The sequence below is a fragment of the Mustela nigripes genome, chromosome 9 (assembly GCF_022355385.1).
Source record: "Mustela nigripes isolate SB6536 chromosome 9, MUSNIG.SB6536, whole genome shotgun sequence".
Taxonomy (NCBI): domain Eukaryota; kingdom Metazoa; phylum Chordata; class Mammalia; order Carnivora; family Mustelidae; genus Mustela; species Mustela nigripes.
In genome coordinates, this window is record NC_081565.1 from 37,827,887 (window position 1) to 37,849,146 (window position 21,260).

General features: G+C 40.1%; 1 protein-coding gene across 2 annotated transcripts; it reads left to right on the forward strand.

The window, feature by feature from the left end:
• The first annotated feature begins 287 nt into the window (after nucleotides 1-287).
• SMU1 (SMU1 DNA replication regulator and spliceosomal factor) lies at nucleotides 288-19,969 on the forward strand. Of its 2 annotated transcripts, none has more exons than XM_059411507.1 (12): nucleotides 288-427; nucleotides 3,140-3,350; nucleotides 4,895-5,047; nucleotides 6,708-6,818; nucleotides 8,163-8,291; nucleotides 9,734-9,853; nucleotides 11,763-11,879; nucleotides 12,479-12,606; nucleotides 13,444-13,570; nucleotides 16,076-16,243; nucleotides 18,241-18,393; nucleotides 19,452-19,969. In XM_059411507.1, exons 1-12 carry the CDS (start codon nucleotides 402-404, stop codon nucleotides 19,548-19,550), a joined length of 1,542 nt encoding a protein of 513 aa, XP_059267490.1. In that variant the 5' UTR covers nucleotides 288-401; the 3' UTR covers nucleotides 19,551-19,969. The 2 variants fall into 2 exon arrangements, with proteins under 2 accessions (XP_059267490.1, XP_059267491.1); XM_059411508.1 differs by having other exon boundaries at nucleotides 336-427; nucleotides 3,297-3,350.
• The last annotated feature ends 1,291 nt before the right edge of the window (nucleotides 19,970-21,260 follow it).

Genomic DNA, 21,260 nt, shown 5'->3' on the forward strand with positions numbered 1-21,260 from the left:
TAACTCTTCCTACAAATGTTGGCTAGCGTTCCACTGGTTTCGAATGCATTAATCTCCTAGTCCGGTATTGTGAATTCAGTCCTATCTTTAAGCCTACTCAACTAATTGCATCAAAGGAAAACAAAATTTCCGAACCAATGCTTCCAAGCAGCTCCCCCTCAGGGAGATGGGAGAATTCTTTACCGAAGTAGGCGGAGCAGGCGCGCAGACTCAGACCTCTAACAGCCGCTCGAAGCCCCGCCCCCGACGCACACCCCGCCCCTCCGTCGTGTACGTCTTCTCCGGAGAGGGCGTCGGACGTCGAGCGGAAGTGGTGTAAGGCGGCCGCGGGAGGTGTATTTGGTGTGTCGCGCGACTGGGCCTGGGGGTGGACTGGTGTGTGTCCCTGTGAAGATAGCACTATGTCGATCGAAATCGAGTCCTCGGAGTGAGTCGTGCGGTGGCGGAAGTTCGCGAGGTGGTGGGGGCGGGGAGGTAAAGGGTGCGGAGTGGAAGATGCTCAGGGGGAGGCGTCTGAGAGTGGAGGGCTTTTCCTTGCCCACAAAGAAGCTTCTTGGATCTGGCTATCTCGGAGGCGGGCCCACTAGCAAGCAGCGAATGAGAAGCCCAAAGCCCCATGGGAGAGTGCTGGGGGCTGGGAGGAAGCATAGGCCTTGAAGATCTGAGTTCTGGCCATCGCGGACTCCTGGCGCGCTCTGTGACTGGTCAAATTGCCCATACATTCTGAACTCCAGTCTGATTACCTGCACAAGGGAGCTTGGATTCTAAGCTTTCTTCTCTTCTCGTTCCCCCTTAAACGGTGTGATTTGTTTTCCTCTGTGCTTACATTGCCCCTTGGCTATTCTCTGCCCCGCGCTTACCCAGCGTTGTAGTTGTTTCTCTCCCCACCCTACAGGCCTGTGTAGGCGCCGAGGAGTCCTTCTAGTCCAAGTTCTTAGCACATCCTAGATGCTCAATTACTGCCTTCGGAACGAATGAATAATTAGCTGTTTTATCAAGCGGTATCTGGCGCTGAATTTTGATTGGTCAGAGAGTTCTCTGTAGCTATAAAGGAGAGACAGAATGTGAAGACGAGGTCAGAAGAATGAACGATCGACTTGTGAGGGAGGCAGACTAATGACTGAAGGTCTTCAGTGAACTTTTTTAGGACTCCACCCTCTACCTTGCCCTTGCCTATACTTAATAATTAAACCAGCAGACATAACATTTGTGTCCTGAGTGTAAGGGAGAAGACTTGTCCTGAAGACCTGCCACAGGAGAAAGGGAGACTTATTCATTCAACAAATACTGAAGTTTATTCTGTGGTGTTCTAGACCCTGGGGATACAGTAGCGAACAAAACACAAAAATTCTTGCCTTTATAGAATGTACATGATGACAAACAATAAACAAGAGACTTAACAGGTGGTAGTAAGTGTTGTGGAGAAAAATAAAGCAAAGAAGAGTGATGGTGCTGGCAACTAAGACAACTAAGGGCAGTAGTTGCAAAGCATTCCATGCTTTGGGGTCTCAGTAATAGCGGACGCCACTCCGCCTCCCATCCTTGGGCTGCTGCATCCTTGTTTGCTTTTAAGATTTTATTTTTAAGTAATCTCTGCACCCATTGTGGGCCTTGAACCCACAGCCCTGAGATCAAGAGCCTCACAGTCTACTGACTGAACCAGTCAGACGTCGCTGCATGTTTTTATTTTCAGTAATAGCTACTCTTTAGTATTTTCTATGCTAGTCATGCTATGAACAGTATAGTCAACCCTGCAGGATAGGGGTTGACAGGATACAGATGAGGAAACAGGCACAGAGATGTTAACTGACTTGCCCAGGGTCACAGTAAGTGACCAAACTCTGATTCAAATCCCAACCTATCTCCAAAGCTTTTAGGTCTTTATGTATTACAACTGACTCCTAAATAACAGGTTTGAACTGTGGGGTCCACTTAATCTGAGGATATTTTTATAGTACAGTACTATAAATGTATGTTCTCTTCCTTAACGATTTTCTTTTTTCTGGCTTGCTTTATTGTTAGAATACACTATATAATACATAGGACATACAGCATATATGTTAATTGACTGTTTATGTTCTCAGCATGGCTTCTGGTCAACAGCAGGCTACTCACATTAACATTTTTGGGGAATCAAAAGTTAAACACAGATTTTTGACTGTGCAGGGGATCTGTGCCCCTAACCTACGTTGTTCAAGAGTCAGCTGTACATTGTGTTTGAAGAAAGTAAATTTGATTTGAGGTGTGTCAAATACAAGATTTTTATAGGGAGGGTACCTTTTTTGGGAGTGCAAATGGAAGTATGTTAAGAAAGATAGTAGATACTAGAACAGCAGGAATCTAAACCTGAGTAACTCTTAAAGGGGCCATGAGAGAAAAGACAACTTAACAGAAGTAGCAGTAATCACTTTCCTTCTGCAGAAATTTTTAAGAGGGTGTTTGCTTTCCTGTCCAGGGATGTATACTCAAGAGCCACATTGTCAGTTTGAACCTTCATTTTTCCATTTATCTCTGTTACTTGGTCAAATCCTTATCTGAAAAGTGGACATAATAGTAATACCTACCTCATAGGATTGTTTTGAAGAATAAATGAATCAATATGTCCAAGATACTTAAAAGGGTATCTGGTATATAGTAAATACATAATAAACAAGAAACTTTGTTCATTGTTTTATGTTTGTTATTTCTCCCTGATAGAAGAAATTAAATTCCTATCTGAAATTCCTTCTAGCCAGAACAGTCTAACCCTCTATACTCCTGCTGCCTATAGAAATACAGTGTGAGGGGCGCCTGGGTGGCTCAGTGGGTTAAGTGTTCAACTTGATTGATTTTGATTTTGGCTCAGATCATGATCTTGGGGTTGTGAGATCAGGCTCTATGCTGCATTCTGGCTGTGGAGCATACTTAAGGTTTTCTTCAGTTGCCTTTCCTTCTGTGATTTTTGGAAAGTTTTACTTATATGATAGGTTAATATATGATAAGATATATGCTATAATAAAGAACTACAAAGCAAACAGTGAAAGGAGGATGGCCTAATAGAAGAAATAAGCTGGGGGGAGAGGGTTTTATTTGTGGACTCATTGGTGTGTGAGGATTACTGAGCTAAGTGACTTGCTTTTTTCCACCCCCCCCCCCCCAGTGTGATCCGTCTTATCATGCAGTACCTGAAGGAGAACAGTTTACATCGGGCACTAGCAACCTTACAGGAAGAGACTACTGTGTCTCTGAATACCGTGGACAGCATTGAGAGTTTTGTAGCTGACATTAATAGTGGCCATTGGGATACTGTTTTACAGGCTATACAGTCTCTGAAATTGCCAGACAAAACCCTCATTGACCTCTATGAACAGGTAAGAGTGGAGGTGATGCTGATCCCCTTGAATTGGTTTATTGTGGGCCCCCTCACTGGGAAGCATCGGTGAGCATTTCTTGAAGCACTGTGGGAGTGTAACAGCCCTTAAAACTTACAATGTCAAGGCTTGAGTACTACTTTGTATGTTTTTTTCCTTTTTTTTTTTTTTTTTTCTTGAAAAGCCAAGATTTTCCTTAACTAAGATTATTTTTTAAGTAATCATTAAATAAACTGTTCTGATACCAAGTAGTATATTACAGTTTGTTGCTGGCACTAACCACGCAGTTAGTGCAGACCCTGCAAGCTAAAGGCTCAGTCCTCCCCAAGATGCCCCTTCAGACACAGGCTGCACTTTTTTTGGGTCTCAGGCCCCCCACACTTCTTTGGGGCCTGAGACCCAAAAAAAAGTGGCTGCATATCTGGGGTCCCCATGACCCCTTCAGAATTGATGATTCACTAGAATGAATCACAAAACTAGTAAAGTGCCATATTTATGATTACAATTTTATTATCAAGAATACAGATCAGGACCAGCCAAATGAAGAGACACATAAAGGAGAGGTCTCAGAGGGTCCTGAGTGTAGAGCTTCTAATGCTCTCTCCCTATGGAATCAGAGCATCTCACTTGGCGTATTAATGTGTTTACCAACCAAAAGCTCCATTGGGATTTTTATTGGGGTTTCATTCAGTCTTCAGCTCCCCAGCACTCCTTGGAGGTTGGGCTCACTCAAAACCTCAGCCTTCTAATGTGTTTGGTTTTTCTGGCAACCAGCCCTTTCCATGAACTGTTTTCATAGCGCAAACTCAGATGTAATGCACAGGGCTCATTAATAATGAAGATATTCCTCTTATTAGGAAATTTCCAAGGTTTTTAGAAGCTCTGTGACAGGAAACGAGGACAAAGATCGTACAAATTAGTTATTATACACTTGTATAATAACAGAATGGGCTTTCTGGAAATAACTGTAGTTGTTGTTTAAAATAAAAATAGGATAGTTTGTTTATTTACAGTCCATATGAGTTTAGTAATTACCCAAAGAAAATTTTGTTAACTGGAGAATGGTTTCTCTGGAGCTCATATTCTCATCTTTAGTTTTCTTCAGTTTCTGTATTCTGAGCAGGAAGCCTGAGAGGAGAGGAGATCGGTAGATAAAAATGAAGGACAGAAGTTGAAAGACGGGGGTAGCTCAGTCAGTTAAGCATCCGACTTCATCATGCTCTGAGGATCCTGAGATTTGAGTCCTATAACCGGCTCTGCCTCTCAGTGGGCAGTCTGCTTCCTCTTCTCCCTCTGCCCCTCCCCACCTTGTGCTCTCTCTCTCATAAATAAATAAGAGCTTAAGAAAAGATTGAAAAAAAAAAAAGGATTGAAGTTATCATTTATAATTGCTTCATTCACCCACCTGAAAATACGAGGGAAAAGAGGAAGGAATATTTCCTAATTTTGGAAATCATGTTGGGAGGCCATTTTTGAAGCAGAAATTGTACTGAAAGAGTACTGAAAGAATGCATTGAAACAGACATTTTCTTTCCATTTTCTAGGTTGTTCTGGAATTGATAGAGCTGCGTGAATTGGGAGCTGCCAGGTCACTCTTGAGACAGACAGACCCCATGATCATGTTAAAACAAACCCAGCCAGAGCGTTATATTCATTTGGAGAACCTCTTGGCCAGGTCTTATTTTGATCCTCGTGAGGTATGACTCTTAGAAGCTCTTGTTAACTTAAAAAAATATATAATAATGTACTCTGTTTTTTAACCCATTTTATTGGATACTGATTTTGATTTAATTTTTGAGAATGAGGAATAACTGTTTATGTATGTTGATTGAAATTTACATATGCTAAAAAGAATAATCTTGTTCAGTTTTCTGAGTATTTGAAGGTCTTCCCTATACACCCCATTTTAGAGGGTTGTATGTTGATTAGTCAAAAAATTTACTCTGATACATTTTCTACATTAGCCCAAGTACTTACTTGACACTGAAGTGCTGCCTGACTGCTAGTAAATTACTGTGCATTTGTGTCCCTTGGCCCAACAAGTGCAGTTTTCTTTTTTAGTTCTTGGAAAGGTTGTGCTTTTGTCTCAGCCGGTTATGCTTACTGGTAGAGTGTGGTGACTGATACTCTTTTCTTCTTCCCAAACCTCATTTTGCTCACCCAGCCTTTTACTAGTCTAAATAGGAGGAAGAAGAGTTTAATAGGTCCTAGAGAGTATAAAGTTAGGGTAAACTCACAGAAACCATGAGGAAAGAAATTTAGATTACCATGACAGGATTCAGGTTAGAAGTGGTCAAGAACTTCTGGGTTGGGAGTCATTGGACTGAAATAAATTACAAAAAAATTATTAAAAGAATCCTCAACTCTGCAGATTTTTCAAAAAACTGGAAAAACAACTCTGGCTTTGACAAAAGTTACTTGGACCCTTTCAGAAATAACAATGTGGACTGGCTGACTTCAACTCTCTCCCAGCTTATACTTTTGAAATGCAAGTGGGGGGAGTTGGGAAGTTGTCTTAACTAATTAATATAATCAATCCCTTCTTTAACCAGGTAGTTTCTTTTTGTGTGTGTGTGTGTGTGTGTGTGTGTGTGTGTGTTTTAATGTTTCTGCTTAGTGCGCCTGGATGGCTCGGTTAGTTAAGCCTCTGCTTTTGGCTCAGGTCATGATCCTAGGGTCCTGGGATGGAGTCCTATGTCAGGCTCCTTGCTCAGCAGGGAGTCTGCTTCTGCCTGCTGCTCCCCCTGCTTGTGCGTGCTCGCTCGCTCGCTCTCTCTCTCTGTCAAAAAAATAAAATCTTTTTTTTTTTTTTAAGATTTTATTTATTTAACACACAGAAAGAGACAGCAAGAGTACGAATATATACAGAGGGAATTGGAGAGGGAGAAGCAGGTTTCCCACTGAGCAGGGAGCCCAGGTTGGAGGACCCTAATCCCAGGATCCTGGGATCATGACCTGAGTCGAAGGCAGAAACTTAACGACAGAGCCTTCCAGGTACCCCAAATAAATAAAACCTTAAAAAAAAAAGTTTCTGGGCACCTGGGTGGCTCAGTGGGTTAAGCCGCTGCCTTCGGCTCAGGTCATGATCTCAGGGTCCTGGGATCGAGTCCCGCATCAGGCTCTCTGCTCAGCAGGGAGCCTGCTTCCTCCTCTCCTCTCTCTGCCTGCCTCTCTGCCTACTTGTGATCTCTCTCTGTCAAATAAATAAATAAAAAATCTTTAAAAAAAAAAAAAAAGTTTCTGCTTGATGATTATTATTGGTTTTTTGGTTTGGTTTGGTTTGGTTTGGTTTTAAATAAGCACACTCATATCCTGTAACCACTTCTTAGAATGATGCTACCCCATCTCCTTTTTCAGGCATACCCAGATGGAAGTAGCAAAGAGAAGAGAAGAGCAGCAATTGCCCAGGCCTTAGCTGGTGAAGTCAGTGTGGTCCCTCCATCTCGTCTCATGGCATTGCTGGGGCAGGTAATTAAAGTCTGTGGAACAACAACCAAAAAAAAGGCTGTGGAGTTGAACTCCTGGTACTGTTTCCTATATATAAACTCTATAGGCTGGAGAAATCAGATATCCTTAGAATTGGGGACAGCCTATAGTGCTCCTTATACCAGCACGTGTGTCATGCCACCTTCATCTTTCCTGGGAAAAGCAGTATAGATTAATGGTTAATAGTACAGGCTCCAGAGTTAGTTAGAATTAGGATGATTGTAGAATTTATCATTCCATCTGGGATAGCTGGTACTATCAACAGATAGTACTGTTGATCATTGTGCCAGGACACTGTCAAAGGCAAATTGGAATAAATGTTTAGTTAGAATCCAAGATCTCTCACTTACCAATTAATGTGATCTTTAACACATTACCTAACTTTTGTGGACTTTTTTTTTTTTTAAACTAATTTCTACACCCATTGTGGGCCTCGAACTCCTGAGCCTGATCATATTAAAACCTCACAAATGGATAGGAAAAATAGTAAAAGTACAGTAAACAAGTGGGCAACGAACATAAATAAACAGAAGAGGAAATAAATTGGGAACCATTAAAAGAGTTGGCAAAAGATCTACCCTAGGATCATCAGTCTCCAAAATGCATGATTTTTCCACTCCCTATAATGCAGTCTTAAACATTACTGAGGTTACAGCTTTTTGGGTGTGTATCAAGAGCTTAACCATTCATATTCTTTTTTGGGTTCAGTAATTCTTCTGGGGATCTATTCTGAGTGAGTGTTATCCCTCAAATAGAAAATGCCTTATGTTCAGAAGTGTTTGTTGTGGCATAATTTAGCCTTGTAAAAAATTGGTAGCAGTGTGACTGTCCATTAATATATTAATTAAACTATTAAGCCCTTCACCATGTAGGGTATATTTTTATAGCCATTGAAATGATAGTTATGTCATTGCATGACCTGATGATAGGTGGTGAAAACAGTATAAAATTTTATATAGAATATCAATACAGGTATATTACTTAATAAACACATGGGGTGGGGGGAAAAACTAGAAGGTATACACAAAATGCTAACTAACTGTTGGATGTTGGGACTTTGGGAGATTTTTGTTTTTCAAATTTTGTTTCTGATAAAGGTTAAACCTCTAAGAAAAACAATATGGAAATACGGACCTGTTGGCTCTCAGAGTTCCCTGCATCCAGGCATCAGCGTGTGTTCCTAAAACACACACAGCTGCATTGGTTATATTGTCTTCAGATGGCCAAAGACTCGTGTTAACCTGATCCTTTCGGGCTGGCTTTGAGCAGTCAGGACTGGTTCTTAGAGGCACCCAAGCAGATGAGTGTATGTTTCTTTGCTCACAGGCCCTGAAGTGGCAGCAGCACCAGGGGTTGCTTCCTCCTGGCATGACCATAGATTTGTTCCGAGGCAAAGCAGCTGTCAAAGATGTGGAAGAAGAAAAGTTTCCTACACAGCTGAGCAGGCATATTAAGGTAGGATCCTTAGATACTCAGCCACTTGCTAATCATTTGTCAAGGACTTCATGCCTGCCCAGCCAGGGCATGTGCCGGGGCTTGGGTGGGGGAGCAGAGCTCATTCTCCAGCTCTGACAACATTCAGGGTTGCCGCTGGTGATCACTGACATCTTTCTGGGCTCTGGCAGTGGCACACCTCAGGTGTATATCCATAAATTTGGCAGCTGGCCCATCCTCTGCCCTTGCACTTCTTCCCAGAAGGGCTTCATTTGAAAGAATGGTTAGCTCTTTGGGTGAGCCTGGAACTCACTGTGAACTTTCTGTGTATTCATCCAGTTCAGTGTTGCAGTTTTTGCCTGCTCCATGTCTGGCAAATTACCAGGCATAGATTGTAAAGCAGGCTTGTGTGGTGTTGGAGTAAAATAATTTTATCATCTCATGGCTATTTCTTGTTTTTTGTTGTTGTAGTTCTTTTTTTAATCTGAGACTTTTCTAGGATAAAGCATACTCACATAATTGCTGCAGCTCCCAAAATTAAAAGTGTATTTGCTACTTCAGCATCTCCTTTATATTAGTTTCTCCCTGGGTTTGTGGTATTTATGGCTTTTGAAATATTTCATATTCCTCAGATCTTGGGCTTTGGCTTAGAGCTTTAACTTTTACCTTTTCTGGATTGTATGTTCTGATTCCCATGTAAAGATATTTCTAAGTAGCACTGTTAACCTGGGTGAAGCCTTGAGACAGATAGAAATCCATTATAATTACGCTGCTGGGCTAAGATTTTCTTTTATGAACACTTCCTTTTCTGGTATATAAAATGAAATTCATAATAGAGCTTTTCTCTGTTTTCCTTCGTCTAATGTTCTGTAGTTTTCATCTGTTACTGGGAACATCATTGCTAGTAATATTCAGGATACATCTCCTAGGCAAATAGTCTGTCAGCTCTAATTAGTTCTTGAGTCGGTCAGCCACATGTTATTGTCACTTGATTAAATGAAGGTCATGAGAAGGAACAGGATGGAAAATTTGTTTACAAAACAATATAGGAAAACGGGCATTTATTTTGGGGGAAAAAAATTGTTGTCCCCTAGATGCACAACATACTGTCTCACATTGAATATGAAAGTCATACTATGGCTGTGTCAGGTAAAAATTTACTGAGTATTTTAATAGGATTATTTGTTCCAAGTCCTGTGCTAAAATAGTTCCTTCATAACTGCTTTAAAAATACCAATTTCATATTAAAAAAGCTAGTTTAAACTGAGAGCCCAGACCTAAAACTGGTCAGAGAAAATACATCCATTGCCTCTGTCCAGATACAGAAATAACTCTCCAATACTCTGTAATAGAGGCTAGCTATCACTTTGTTCTAGGGCAGGATTTCTCAAAAGGTTAAAATGGAAATTGTCTTAAGGTCAGTAGATAAAAATGCATCTGTTTCATTGTTTCATTTGAAACAGTTTGGTCAGAAATCACATGTGGAGTGTGCTCGATTTTCTCCAGATGGTCAGTATTTGGTCACTGGGTCTGTTGATGGATTCATTGAAGTCTGGAACTTTACAACTGGAAAAATCAGAAAGGTAAAGTATTTAAAATATGTTAACTTTTCTAGTGGCAGAATTATCTATTTTTTGTTTTTAAATTATCTTATTTTTATAATATAAATTTATTTTTTATTTTTATTTTATTTTATTTTTTTTAAGATTTTACTTATTTATTTGACAGAGAGAGAGAGAGATCACAAGTAGGCGGAGAGGCAGGCAGAGAGAGAGGAGGCAGCAAGCTCCCTGCTGAGCAGAGAGCCCGACGCGGGCCTCGATCCCAGGACCCTGAGACCGTGACCTGAGCTGAAGGCAGAGGCTTAACCCACTGAGCCACCCAGGCGCCCTAAATTTATTTTTTAAATCAATAATATGTACATCTGATACAACATTTTTTTAAAATAGTCTTTGTTTGAGAGAGAGGGAGAGCATACCTGAGTGCTAGCCCAAGCATGAGTTGGGGAAGGGGCAGAGGGAGAGGGAAAGGGAGAAGCAGACTCCCCACTGAGTGCAGAGCCAGCTACGGGCTCCATCTGAGGACACTGAGATCTTGACCTGACCTGACCTCACTTAACCAACTGATCCACCCAGGCCCCTATTTGATAAGACATTTTATAAATAGAAATGTTGCTCAGTAAGAGAGTCTTGCTCCGGGGCACCTGGGTGGCTCAGTGGGTTAAGCCTCTGCCTTCAGGTGGTAATGATCTCAAGGTCCTGGGATCAAGCCCCGAATTGGGCTCTCTGCTCAGTCTGCTCCCCCTCCCCCTCTGCCTGCCTCTCTGCCTACTTGTGATCTCTCTGTCAAATAAATAAATACAATTTAAAAAAAGAGAGAGAGAGCCTTGCTCCTCAGATGGTCAGTTCTCTTCCTTGGTCCACCCAGGGTTATTCTTATGTAACCTTCCTGCACTTTCTAAGTATGTGGAAGAAATTACTTAATTTTTCTAATTTAATTGTAGTACTTACTAATTGTTTCTCTTATTATGAATGAAGTTGATTATCTTTTTATATGTGAAAACTACCAGTGTTTCCTGTTCTGTGAAGTCTTCGTATCCTTTGCCTATTTTTCTTTTGGATTCTTACTGATTTTTAGGAACAGTTTTTGTATTATGTATTGCAAATATTTTTCAGTTTTGGGTGTTGTCTTTTGACTTTGCTCATCGTTTTGTTTTACAGACTTAGTTTTTTTGTATCATATTTATCCATCTTTTTTCCCTACAACTTCTAGTGCTTTCATGTTTCATTTTAAGTTTAATTTTTGATCCATTGGAATTTGTTCAGGTAGATGAAGTTGGTGTAGATCCAAATTAATTTTTTCCCTAAAAGGTATTTACTGACTATCCACTGATTTAAAATAGAACCTTTATCATAGAATACTAACTTATGCTCCATGGGTAGTGAATTCATAAGTGATTTTCATTTTCTGCTTCATATATTTCCTTATAGTTTGTTTTTTAAAAAAAAAAAAAAAACCATGATGCAGTCTTACTTTGTAATTAGGAAAAGATGGATACTTTGTTCAGAACAGTAATGGATGGTAAAAGAAACATCATGATTCAGTATATTAGTCAGTATATGGTTTTAGAAAAAGTAGCTGACAATTTGAAAAAGACATTATCTTTTCACATCATACCTCTGAAATTCAGATACATTAAAAATGTACAGTTGTGGACTTGTAGGGTAATTTTGCATAGAAGAAGGATTAGTAAGCAAAAGATGTAGGGTGTTATATTGGAATTTTTTAGAGTATTAATTTGAAGTGTGTAAAATTACTTATTCCCACCACTATCAGTTGTTCATTAGGAGCACATGTGCATGGCACTAGTATTTGCTTGGGAAATTTAGAGTAGGCATAGTCTCTTACTCTGCTTTTAGTGAGTTTATAGAAATCTAGCGTAACTGGGGACTTTGTCTTGTTTTGGTAACTGCTTATCTTTGTTTCCTTTAGGATCTTAAATACCAGGCCCAGGATAACTTTATGATGATGGATGATGCTGTCCTCTGCATGTGCTTCAGCAGAGATACAGAAATGTTAGCAACTGGGGCCCAAGATGGAAAAATTAAGGTATTTATTAGGGGCACACTTTTATATGTAGACATTTTGAGACTTGCAATGAGGAAGTGTTCCACATGTGATAGCTTAATAACACCTACTGTTTTTGAGCATCAACTTTATGCTAATTTACTTTTTCTTGCTTAATCCTAATAACTGCCAATAATCAGTTTAAGGTCACACCGTTGATAAGCGATAAATAGGGACTTCAACTCAGATCTACTCCTCATGCCCTTTCTGCTGTACCACCCTGGCTCACCTTATAAAGATGTGTCGTACTTTGGATTTTTTTTAGAGAATGGGATTGGTCTGCAGTTGATTAGCTGTGGTTTGTATTTAATTGCTGGTAAAACACCATGGGCTAGATTAAATACAGAAATGGTCTCTGCTAAGTGAACTTTCAGTCTGAACTTTTGTTTTAATAATTTATGAGTAAAGAGATTTAAGTTTCAGAGGATTCGGTTATTGCACTATGTGAAGCAGCCATCTTCAGCTATTAGCATGCATTTTTAATGCTGTTTTAGTACACTGTTGAGTATTGCATCTTGCTCAGCTCTGCAGGCAAGAGTGGGACTCTGTTTACAAGTTTCTACTATTTTTTTTTTATAAAGGTATGGAAGATTCAGAGTGGGCAGTGTTTAAGGAGATTTGAAAGGGCCCACAGTAAAGGTGTCACCTGTCTAAGCTTTTCTAAGGATAGCAGTCAGATCCTCAGTGCCTCTTTTGACCAGACAATTAGGTAAGTAAGAGTCTCCAAACTCCCTCACTTGGGTTTGCTATGGTGAAGCACTGGAGGGAGGTACTTGTGATTCCTTATGCTTTCATCTAGATGGTGTTATATGAAGAATGTGTGTATGTAAGACCTCATTATTATTTTGTTCATTTTAGTCTACCCAGAAGAGAGATTAGAAAGGGATTATACCAGTGTTTCATGTTTCTCGAAATGTGATTTTTTGACCCATGTGCATCAGAAGTACCATAGAGGGCATATTTTCTTCCAGTCTGTGCCAAGCTTTTGTTTTTGATTTGACAAAATGAAAATTATACTGCATAGTCCTCTTTCTTCACTTGATTTTAGAACTTGAGCTTCTCTAATTCATTGAAAGAATGAATATTCAACATCCGGTCCCAACTGCAGTCTGTAGAACACTTTTTTTTTTTTTTTTTTAAGATTTTATTTATTTGTCCGAGAGAATGAGAGAGGCAGACAGAGGGAGAAGTAGGCTCCCTGCTGAGCAAGGAGCCTGATACGGGATTTGATCCCAGGACCCTGGGGTCATGTCCTGAGCTGAAGGCAGATGTTGATGGACTGATCCACCCAGGCATCCCTAGAATATTTGTTTTAATAAATACTTTTTTTTTTTAAGGTTTTATTTATTTGTGAGAGTGAGAGAGAGAACACACAAGTGGACAGGAAGGGGAGAGGGAGAGGGAGAAGCAGACTCCCTGCTGAGTGGGGTTTCATCCCAGGATCTTGGGATCGTGACCTGAGCCAAAGACAGTTAACCAACTGGGCCACCCAGGCACCCTGCAGTCTGTAAAATTTTAATTGTTCATTTCTTTTTGTTTGTGATAGAATTCATGGTTTAAAATCTGGGAAAACTTTGAAGGAATTTCGTGGCCATTCCTCCTTTGTTAATGAAGCAACTTTTACACAAGATGGACATTATATTATTAGTGCATCCTCTGATGGCACTGTAAAGGTTAAGTATTTGCTACTAGTCTATTTTGGGGTATCTGTTTTTGTCCTTTGAAGAGTTTTCAGTGGTGATAATGGTGATGATTGTGGTGGAGTAAACTTTACTAGCTCTTTTAGCTGTAAATGAGGTGAGTCTGAGACATAGTAACATTTTTGGGTGAATCCCTATTTAAGTACCTCGGTTCAAATTTACATATTCAAAACAGACTTTATCATGTGTAGGAAGAGAGGAAGGTGTGGAGGCCTACATTAAGTCACACCACATTTATAGCAGTTAAAGTCTGTCTAGATAGAGGTATGGTTCACCCACTATAGTCATGTTTACAAAGGGCTTAGTGGCCAGATAAATAGATCTCTTTTTTTCTTGCACAGTCTCACTCTACCCCTGACCCCCCAACATTTAGGGGCTTTCTTAACAACATTTATAGAGACGCAGGGGAGGTGTAGAGTAGAACTAAGCCCCTCTCAAATACTCATTTACTGTCTCAGCTCTCAGCTGAAAGCTGAGATTCAGCAACGTCAGAGGCTTATTTATTTATTTATTAAAGATTGATTATTTATTTGATAGAGATCACAAGTAGGGAGAGAGGCAGGTAGAGAGCAGAGAGCCCGATACAGGACTTGATCCCAGGGCCCTGAGATCATGACCTGTGCTGAAGGCAGAGGCCCAACCCACTGAGCCACCCAGGCGTCCCAAGGCTTAGTTATTTTAATGCAGGCTTCATTTCCTAGCAGAGATAAGTCCAAATAGAAAATTGCTGGAGATATTTGAGACAATCCATGTAAATTCTGAACCTCCTTTTGCTTACTTTTTCATTTATTCATGAGAGACAGAGAGAGGAAGGCAGAGGGAGAAGCTGGCTCCACTCAGAGCAGGGAGCTGGGTGTAGGACTTGATTCTAGGACCCCAGGATCATGACCCCAGTTGAAAGCAGCCACCTAACAGACTGATCTGCCCAGGTATCCTGGACCTACTTTTTAAATCGCCTTAGGTATCTGTGTAGTTTGTAGCAGAAGACTGAAACATTTTAACACAAATGCCTAAAAGACCACCCTCAGAAATTGCTTGTTCTGGCTTGGGAATTGAACCAGGAACCTGAGGGTAGGAAAGTCGTCTTCAGGGTGGTTGGGGCCATATACAAAGCTCTTAGTACTTTAGTCATGGGATTTGCCCTCATTGTCCTTTGTATATGGGCCTTAAACAATCTGTGAAATGCTTGTGGTCTTTTCCTCTAGTTCCTTAATGAGTCAGATAAAGCATCTCACTGATTTGTTGGACAGAAAACACTGGGATCCTTGTAACTCTTCACTGAAAAGTTCATTTCCCTCCTGAAGACAGTTGGGCTTTCGGGAGATTGGGCCAGATGATAACGTATAAATTAGGAAAATAAACATGGGGGCAATTAGTGGGGCAGTTATTTCCTCCTCTTTATAGGTCGTCAACATTCGTTTAGTGCTAAGCTCTGTTGAAAGCACAAAGGAAACAACACAGTCTGTGCCTTTGAGGCTTTTGTGTGTACACACACACACACACACACACACACACACACACACATTTCGTTAAGTGAATAGTGTCCAGACAATGCTATGGAAGATTCGGTCCATTCCTTCTCAGCTCATCTCAGATTTCAGGAACTGTGATGTCCGATTTAGCCCCATCAGTTTGTAACAGCCCAGAATGGCCAGGTGAGCATTAGGGTGGGGCCTATTAGCAGAAGAGATGTTGAGCTAGGAGAGGTAATACACGTGGCCAAGAGGGACTTCTACTTCGTGGATCCTCATGTGTGCGTCAGCACTATGGCTTCTGTTCATTGGTTCGAGCTGTACGCTGGAATCATTTCTGGAGCTTTTTTAAAAATGGACATGCCTATGCCCCAGCCTAGAGCTCAGGATAGAGTCCTGAGCATATAATTCTAAAAAGTTATTTTGATGTCCAGATAAAAGTAGCTTTCTGGTTATTTGACAGTAGCAGTGTTGATACATAGTAAATTTTAAAGATATATAGCTCATTAGGAAAATTTTCTAAGGGAAGATCAGATTTTATTTATTTTTTATTTTTTTTTTTAAAGATTTTATTTATTTATTTGACAGACAGAGATCACAGTAGGCAGAGAGGCAGGTAGAGAGAGAGGAGGAAGCAGGCTCCCTGCTGAGAAGAGAGCCCGACGTGGGGCTCGATCCCAGGACCCTGGGATCATGACCTGAGCCGAAGGCAGAGGCTTTAACCTCTGAGCCACCTAGGTGCCCCAGGGAAGATCAGATTTTAAAAGGTTTTATTATATAGCTTTGTGGCTTGTTGATACCACTTAATTAGCAAATATGATAAGTGCTTACCATGTATATGGCAAAGCTAGGTATCTGATAGGACTAAAAATCAAGAAGCTTTTTTTCTGAATCAGTTTTATTCGTTTTTTTTTTTTTAAATCACATTTCACTTTTTTTTAATCCCCAAACTTTTAGAAACTCTTATACCCCAGAAATGTTAATGCCTTAAACTTTTGTGTCATAGATCTGGAATATGAAGACCACAGAATGTTCAAATACCTTTAAATCCCTGGGCAGCACTGCGGGGACAGATATCACTGTCAACAGTGTGATCCTGCTTCCTAAAAATCCAGAGCACTTTGTGGTGTGTAACAGATCAAATACCGTGGTTATCATGAACATGCAGGGGCAGGTGAGTGCTCGGAACTTTGCATGGAACTTGTGGGCCATTTCTAAGTCATCCCTTGGTTCTGGCCCTTCTAGTAACAAAATATGGGTTCATCACTCCAAAAACCATATATAGTTGACTCCTGAACAACATAGGGGTTAGGGGCACCAACCCCCTGGATAGCAATCTGCATATTACTTTAGACTCCTCCCAAAGCTTAACTATTAATAACCTACTGTTAACTGGATGGAAGCCTCACCGATAACATAAATAATTGATTAACACATATTTTGTATGTTATATGTATTATATACTGTATTCTTATCATAAAGTAAGAGGGTAGGAAAGAAATCTTTTAGAGAAAAGATGTTATTAAGAAAATCATAAGGAAGAAAAAATACATTTACAGTACCATACTGTATATATATTTTTTAAAAATGCATGGGCTGGTCAGAAGAGCATGTGACTCTTGATTTCAGGGTCATGACTTTGAGCCCCATGCTGGGTGTAGAGATTAGTAAAATAAATAAATAAACAATAAATAGAAAAACCTGTATATGAGTGGACATGCGCAGTTCAAACCTGTGTGTTAACAGTCTCTGAGTAAGGGAGCTACAGTATGTAGATTACTAACTCAGTACATCTCCCAGTTACCACACTATCTAAGGTAGAACTCTCATAGGAGAAGGGCAACAGTGCTTCATGATATGTATTTGTAATCAGGGCACCTGTATGGTCCCAAGGAACCTCACTTTTATAGCACCAGGGACATTTGGAGTGTCAGGATTAAAGTCTCAAGCCCTGGGAATGTGTTGTGGTGCTACTAGACTGTTGGCTTGGGCCCTTGGGGGTCCTGCTGAGCATGGAGAAGGGCCAGGGGCTGGTGTCTGGAACCATCTCTCCCTTCCATTAGTCCTTGTAACTGATAAATTTGTAGTTTAGAATCCATGGTTGAGGGGCATCTGGCTGGCTCGGCTGGAAGAGTTTGCAACTCTTGATCTTGGGGCTATGAATTCAAACTCCACATTGAGTGTACAGATTAAGTAGGCAGACAGACTGACTCACTGACTGAACTAACTAAAAAGAGCCCCTGGTTGAGTTAGCTGGTTTGCATTATATACTGGTCCCCTGTATAACACCTATTGTTGCCCACTTCCTAGTTTTCTGCTGGTACAGGACGAAGAGTGTCTGTGTATTCACCCTCTCCCTGGTGATAGCATCATATATAACCATAGTACAATGATCAAAACCGAGAAATTGACACTGATAGAATACTATTAAATCAGACCTTATTTGGATTTCACTAGTCTTTATATGTGTTCATGTTGAGGCAACAAGTTCTATGAAGTTTTATCAGATGTATAGATTTTTGTAACTACCACAACAGTCAGGATACAGAACTGTTCCATCATCCCCAGAGGAACTCCCTCATGCTACACCTTTATAGTCCAACTTTCCTCCATCCCTAGCCCCTGGCAACTACTGATCTGCTTTCCATTATTATTTTGTCATTTTGAGAATGGTGTAAAAAGAATCATGTTATCTAACCTTTTAACCTTTTGAGATTGGTTTTTGCTCAGCTTGATTTATGATGATATGGTATATAAAATATAGCAAGCAAGGTCTTGGAGACAGAGGTCCTCTTGCTTAAGGAAAGCATCCCATTCTGTTAGAAAGAGGAAACAATGGAGTGTAAGTCCACAGAGCATTGACAACTTGTAGTATACTGATTTAGAAATTGTTTAGGTGGTAATGAATTTACTTCAGGGTAAAATGACTCAGTAGACTAAAGAGCAGGGTTGGTAACTTGGGATGTGTGATTAAGTTTAGATACCTTATCCATGGAATATTTCACAGGCAAGAGGATTTAGTACACGGTGAGTGTAACTGGTGATCTAATTATAAGTGTCAGTAAACCAAAATGCAAAATTAACCATCTGAAGGTGTTAAAACTGCTGCTTTTGAACTGCTGCTGCTAATCCAGATGTTTTGTTTTTGCCTTGCGGTATGGTATGATTTAGATTGTCAGGAGCTTCAGCTCTGGTAAGAGAGAAGGTGGGGATTTTGTTTGCTGTGCCCTGTCCCCTCGTGGTGAATGGATCTACTGTGTCGGGGAGGACTTTGTGCTCTACTGTTTTAGTACAGTCACTGGCAAACTGGAGAGAACTTTGACAGTGAGTATTACTAACTTAAGGCCATCTCAAGAAATTGCATTAATACTTGTGTCTTTCTGAACTCTGAAGTAAACCTCTTCCACACTGCTCTGTGAACCTTGGTATAAAAAATAAAATTTTATGACTAAATAAAATAAAAGGGCCCATTAGTAATGATAAAGAATTACCTCCTCTCTCAGGAAAGGTCTCCTTCAGTGAACCTTCAGCTTCAAGTGAATAGGATGGGTGTACATAAAGCAGAAAGAAAGGGAACATGCCTAACTAGCCAGCTAGATTAGGCATATCATCCCCGGTGGGACCAGAGAGTGACAGATATAGCTTATTTCTTGTTATATCACAACGTGATAGGAATTAGTCTTCCTCCATCTTTTGTGTCATTTGGAATAGTGTCCTCTAAGATCTCAGGAGGAGAAAAACTAGCTTAGGGCTATACTGGATGTTTTTAAGACTCATATCTGGAAGTGGCTTATGATACTTTGTTCCTCATTCTTTTTTGGTTCGAATTCAGTCACATGGCTGACTAAATGCAAGGGGGACAGGGAAAATGTAATTTTCTGTGGTCCAGAAGAAGTGATATGTTGAACATATAAAAAATTACATACAAATCCTTATGAGGAAATCATCTCTTGGTTTCATATGACTCTTGAGTGAGCTTTTGATGCACCTGCTCTGTCAGGCCTCCATGCAGGTCTCAGGGATGCCTAGCTGAGGGGTCTGGAAAATACAAGGTCACTGAGTTGATCATCATTTGGTCTTAGACACTGTCTTGGCCTAGAATTTACAAAATAGCGATGGGGAGTAGGATCAGCTGTAATGCAAAATGGATTTGAGACAAAATATTATTCACACATTATGAAAAACAGTACAGAAATATCAACTAGCATTGTGATAGCCTCATTTGTTTTCGTTTTGTTTAGCCCTTGAGGCTGCCTTAGGTTGAATCTCTTTGGTGGGAAATGGAAGCTTCACTCTTCCTCCCTCCCACTCAACTCCGGATGCCTCTTGAGGGTGATTTTTATAGACTTATATCCTCTAACCCAATGCTTTACTTTTCCCAGGTTCATGAGAAGGATGTGATTGGTATCGCACATCACCCTCATCAGAACCTGATTGCTACCTACAGTGAAGATGGACTCCTAAAGCTCTGGAAACCCTAATTTCCACTTTTCTTTTAAAAGTTGCTTGAGAGCATGTACTTAAGTGAAGACATATTCATGTATTGCTTTTTTTTTTTCTTTTTTTTTTTTTTAAGGCAACCTTTTCTAAGCAATTGTCTGAATTAGGAATAAGAGTAATTTTGTGAAAATTCATGTTCAAGTAGCAGTTACTCTTTTATATATATTTTTAAGGTATTCATTTATCTATTTCTAATTGGGGCAGTCATGTAATGTTTTCAGTAGTCTTCTACCTGAAGAATGAAATACTGCTCTTTCTAGAAGAAAACTACTTTGATTTTTGAAATGGTGATTAAAACATACCTCCTGCAGTAAAATTTGTGAATAAGTAACCATCCCATACTCAGTAGCTCTTTGCTGGTCTGGTTTTTTTAGATGTTAATAAACTTTACCCTTTTGGAGGCTTTGTTTTTAAATGTAATTAAGTGCTTATCTAGTTAACATATTTACTTGGAATCAGGTGAGGAGAGTGGGACATAACATCATTAATCCCAGTATAGCAGAAGTCCATTCCTAGTTAGAAAGATAGACTGACTATAAAAGGGTCAGGTGTTGCATAGGCTATCTCATTGCCTTCACTGTCCACTCACTCTTACTAGCTGTGCCTTCTCATATGTTCTGGCCAACTCTAGAGACTATCATCTCCATCTTCTCAGTAGAACCAGTTGCAGGATCCACTAGAATTCAGTTTTGGTTTCTGAAGTTTTGGCATTTAAAATGTGCTATTGTTCTGAAGGAAACTGGAAAAGGACCCGAGATTTATAAAAGTCTTTTTTGCTATGTGTGTCCTTACCAGTTGAGGAAAAAAAAAAAAAGCCAACAAAACTCTTGAAAATACTTTGCACATTGGTGTCTTTATGTTTCAACCAAAGATATATTCAGTGCACGGATGTTGATGTTGAAGGTGCTGTGCATGAATCATTTCAAGAAATTGAGACTTTCATGTAGGCCAGCTCTTATGCCTTTTAATTTTAGCCTTTATTAGGTACAAATTAATGGGGGAAGTTTTAAAAAAGCTTTAGAGTGTTATAATTTACCTTTGATTGAAATATAGCCTGATCCTTTGCCTGGTGCAATAATGTTCAGTATTGGCTGAATTATTCCTTGGCAGCACTAAGAAATGACTCTTCCCCGATCATATTTCTGAAAGTTTTTTTTTCCTTTGGCTGTTAAATCTGCAGCTTTTTGGGAAGCCTGGGTGGTTCAGTCATTTGAGTGTCCGACTCTCGATTTTGGCTTAGGCCATGATCTCAGGGTCCTTGTGTTTGAACCCCATGTCTGGCTCTGCTCCATGCTGAATGTGGTGTGCTTGGGATTCCCTTTCCCTTGCTCATGTACACAATCCTGCTCTCCACTCACTCCCAAAGTTTTAAAGATGCTTTTTGACAGAAATGTCATTTGCTGCCATTTTGAGAGTTGAACATAGTCACGAATCCGTCAACTTCGCATGAATTCTGGTGTCCCATCCCAGTGAAAATAAGTTTTCACATAAATAAAAGGTTTACAGGTTATGTTAAAATTCCTTAGAAAAGTCTTAAAGAGATTGGGATTTTCTATTTAGCCCATGACCTCATGAATAAGCAAGCAGTTGAGCAGTACTGTTAAAAAATAAAGCAGGCCAAGGGCTTCTGGGTGGCTCAGTTGGTTAAGCTTCTGCCTTTAGCTCAGTTCATGATCTGGAGTCCCAGGATA

Bases quoted from the DNA above. Each gene is read 5' to 3' on its own strand.
- SMU1 (XM_059411507.1), top strand. From the start codon at position 402: ATGTCGATCGAAATCGAGTCCTCGGA. The intron at 8,292-9,733 runs GTAGGATCCTTA...CATTTGAAACAG, and splicing joins AGCTGAGCAGGCATATTAAG to TTTGGTCAGAAATCACATGT. The intron at 16,244-18,240 runs GTGAGTGCTCGG...GGTATGATTTAG, and splicing joins TCATGAACATGCAGGGGCAG to ATTGTCAGGAGCTTCAGCTC.